Source organism: Trachymyrmex septentrionalis, unplaced genomic scaffold (assembly GCF_001594115.1).
Source record: "Trachymyrmex septentrionalis isolate Tsep2-gDNA-1 unplaced genomic scaffold, Tsep1.0 scaffold13, whole genome shotgun sequence".
NCBI lineage: Eukaryota > Metazoa > Arthropoda > Insecta > Hymenoptera > Formicidae > Trachymyrmex > Trachymyrmex septentrionalis.
The window spans coordinates 1,124,236-1,127,147 of record NW_017304438.1 but is presented as its reverse complement, the minus strand read 5'-3'; the positions used below and the strand labels follow the sequence as shown (position 1 = coordinate 1,127,147).

Below are 2,912 nucleotides of genomic sequence, written 5' to 3'. Positions count from 1 at the left end.
TATATATATATATATAACACTTCTTTTATCTAAGATAGAGATAATAATACATATTTTAATAATCTAGATAAAGATAAGATGAAGCCTAGATAATCACTAGAATAATTTTATATAGATGACATTAAAAACTGTTCATCAAATTATCATTTCAGCAACTAATGCTATGTACTTGTCATTTTAATGTCAAAGATATTACATTAAATTTGTCAAAGATATAATACATTCCAGAATTTGTTTTTTTTTTATAAACGTATGTTACTAATGATTTAATAAACCTTGTAGCTAAATTTTTTTGTCATCTTGAATATATTTTACTTTAAGTACAAAAAGTGTACACTAATTCAACTATTAATAGAAAAGACTTATAACGGCTGATATTACATTTGTCGTACCATAAATTTTTCAAGTGTGTTAATTGGCCGCAGGACAGAGAAATTCTCGGATCTCTCTATTCTATAATCAAGCAATAGACTTGAAAAATTTGTCATACGACAAAAACGGACAAATGTAATATTGGCCTAAGGCTATTATATATACAATCCAGATAGCCAAGCGTGATATAGCACATTGTGCAAACTAATGCATTGCATATTATGTTGTTATATATTTGCTGTACATTTGCTGACATCAAAATAGGATACATTATAATATAACAATGAAATACAACAATATTACTGCTTATATACATAATCAGTTGTCGAAATTTCTAGAGCAAACTGTGAATATTGATGATACATTATGTTGTCTGCAACATGACAGCAACAGAACATATATAATGATTTCCATTGATTGTTGCAAATGTTTTCAGGCTATAAAGTTTTTTAATTGCAACTCATTGCTAATAAAATGCTGACAATATGAAATGTTATACATTTTCAAGTGGTGATCGAGGATATTTATGCTGACCATTACTTTGCCATTACAAGAATTCGAATTCCACTGAGTTCAACACGACAGATATAATGCTGTCTCATCTTGTCATGAGTTTGTCGAAATTGATTGTTACATGTCAGCAAACACACTGCATTTGGCTATCTGGAAAGGTATGGATGAATGTGTAAGAAGAAAACCAATAAAGAAAACAAATCGAAGAAAATCAATTGTAAACAAAGATTGATATGTAAGCTGAACAATATTTTAGATTGTAAGGATCAGATGTATTCTGGGAATACTGACATTCTCCTTGGCTGAGATTCTTGCTTTGCTCCAAGCTGTTGTTTCTAGCTCAGGTTCTAACATCGTCGAAGCAAAGGCTCGAGAGAGTGCCGCTGTATCTCTACCTCGAGAAATTGAACTTTACTTACATTTTAGGGTGTGAAATTTGGAACTATTGCTCGTGAAACTAGGCCCCAGCTTGAGCTCACGAACCTCGGACCCCAAACCAAGTCGCTCGACCATGCTGACACTTTGCATTATCTCAAACTGTTTCTTCGTAACTCTTCCTTTTCTTTATTTTTAACAAATGTAATAAATCGGATGACCGCACGTGGAGCACTGATATTATTCTCTTTCGTTCTACGCGTTATTATACAGCTGTGTATTCTGGTAACTGCTGGAGATGATGAGATAAATATGGTATGAGATTTTCTTCCAGCGCCATTGGACCTCTCGGTTCTCCGGAAGTGACGAAGTGACGAATATTGACGAATGCGAGGCACGCAAGCCGAATCTGGCCGAATCATGACAGACGTACGAACACTGGAAGTGAATACTAAGGTCTGCTGCATATGAAGCGATTTAATTATTAGACCTTATACACAATGGACAAAATATAAGGAAAAGGAATAAATATCTATTAAATATTAGAAATATAAAATTTAGGAAATAAATATAAAAATGTAATGCACAATAGATATATAAATAAAATATGTTATATATGTATATGACATATTAATTGTATTATTTGTATCCACTGCGTTTTGTATGTTTAATTCTATTTCTATTTTTTATTTTTCTAATATTTAATATTTACTATTTCTAACATTCAAGTTTGGAAAGTTACTTGTAATGTCGTTACCATTATTATTATATTATTAATTTTTTTCGATAAGAGTCTATCAAATAAATTTGACATAAACGTATGGTAAGCATAAGAAAATTATCCTTCACATTTTATTATATAAACACGTGTGTCTAAATAAAAATGAACAAGTTCCTTTATGCATATATTTATGTAGCTAAAATAAATAAAACAAATAATTTTGATTTATAATCCCAGTAAACGGAGGAATGGATTGAAATGGATTCAGATTTTCAGAAATTATTTATTCACGAATGTTAAAATAAATGTTTTTTTCAATCCTGAATGCATTTTTATTCATTTATAGGAATTGCATGGAGCATATCTCTATGCTTTTCAATTTAAAAATAATATTAACTTTTTCTGTGCATTGTGAATACTGTTCAATTCAAAATTTTGAATAGGAAATGCAGGTTTTCGATCCAATTGCACCCAATTGAATGTAATTGAATCCAATTGAATCCAATTAAATCCAAAAAAAAGTATTCGCTATTTAAAATACGCATTCGGATAGAATTTTCAATCCATTTTAATCCATTCTCGTTTGCTGGGATGATTATATCAAATTGCTGCAGTTTTGGATTAACTTTTAAACAATAAGCGCTTTTTTAGTGCTTCGTATTATTTGGGGAAGTTAACGCTTCCAAATAAACTTTTCTACATTTTTCTGAATATTTATTATTGCTTTATTATTATATAGTATATGTATAAAATATTTGGTTTAATTTTTAACGTTACTTCCCTCAAATTTACAAATAGGTATTGCAATTTTACATAAGAATCAAGATAAAACAAAACAATAATTGTAAATAACTTTTAAATCAATACGAGAAATATGTTCAACTTTTACAAAGCTGTTTAAACGTAATACAAGTATATAATAATGAAATAA

At 29.4% G+C, this 2,912-nt stretch overlaps 1 protein-coding gene across 1 annotated transcript in view; it reads right to left on the bottom strand.

Annotated features, from left to right (window-relative positions):
• LOC108756788 (ell-associated factor Eaf) overlaps window positions 1–1,638 on the bottom strand; it is a 6,136-nt gene extending 4,498 nt beyond the window's left edge. The window contains exon 1 of the mRNA XM_018500833.1: window positions 1,305–1,638. Within this exon, the coding sequence (XP_018356335.1) occupies window positions 1,305–1,413 (109 nt within the window). The 5' untranslated portion in view covers window positions 1,414–1,638. The remainder of the gene's footprint in view (window positions 1–1,304) is intronic.
• Window positions 1,639–2,912: the final 1,274 nt, after the last annotated feature.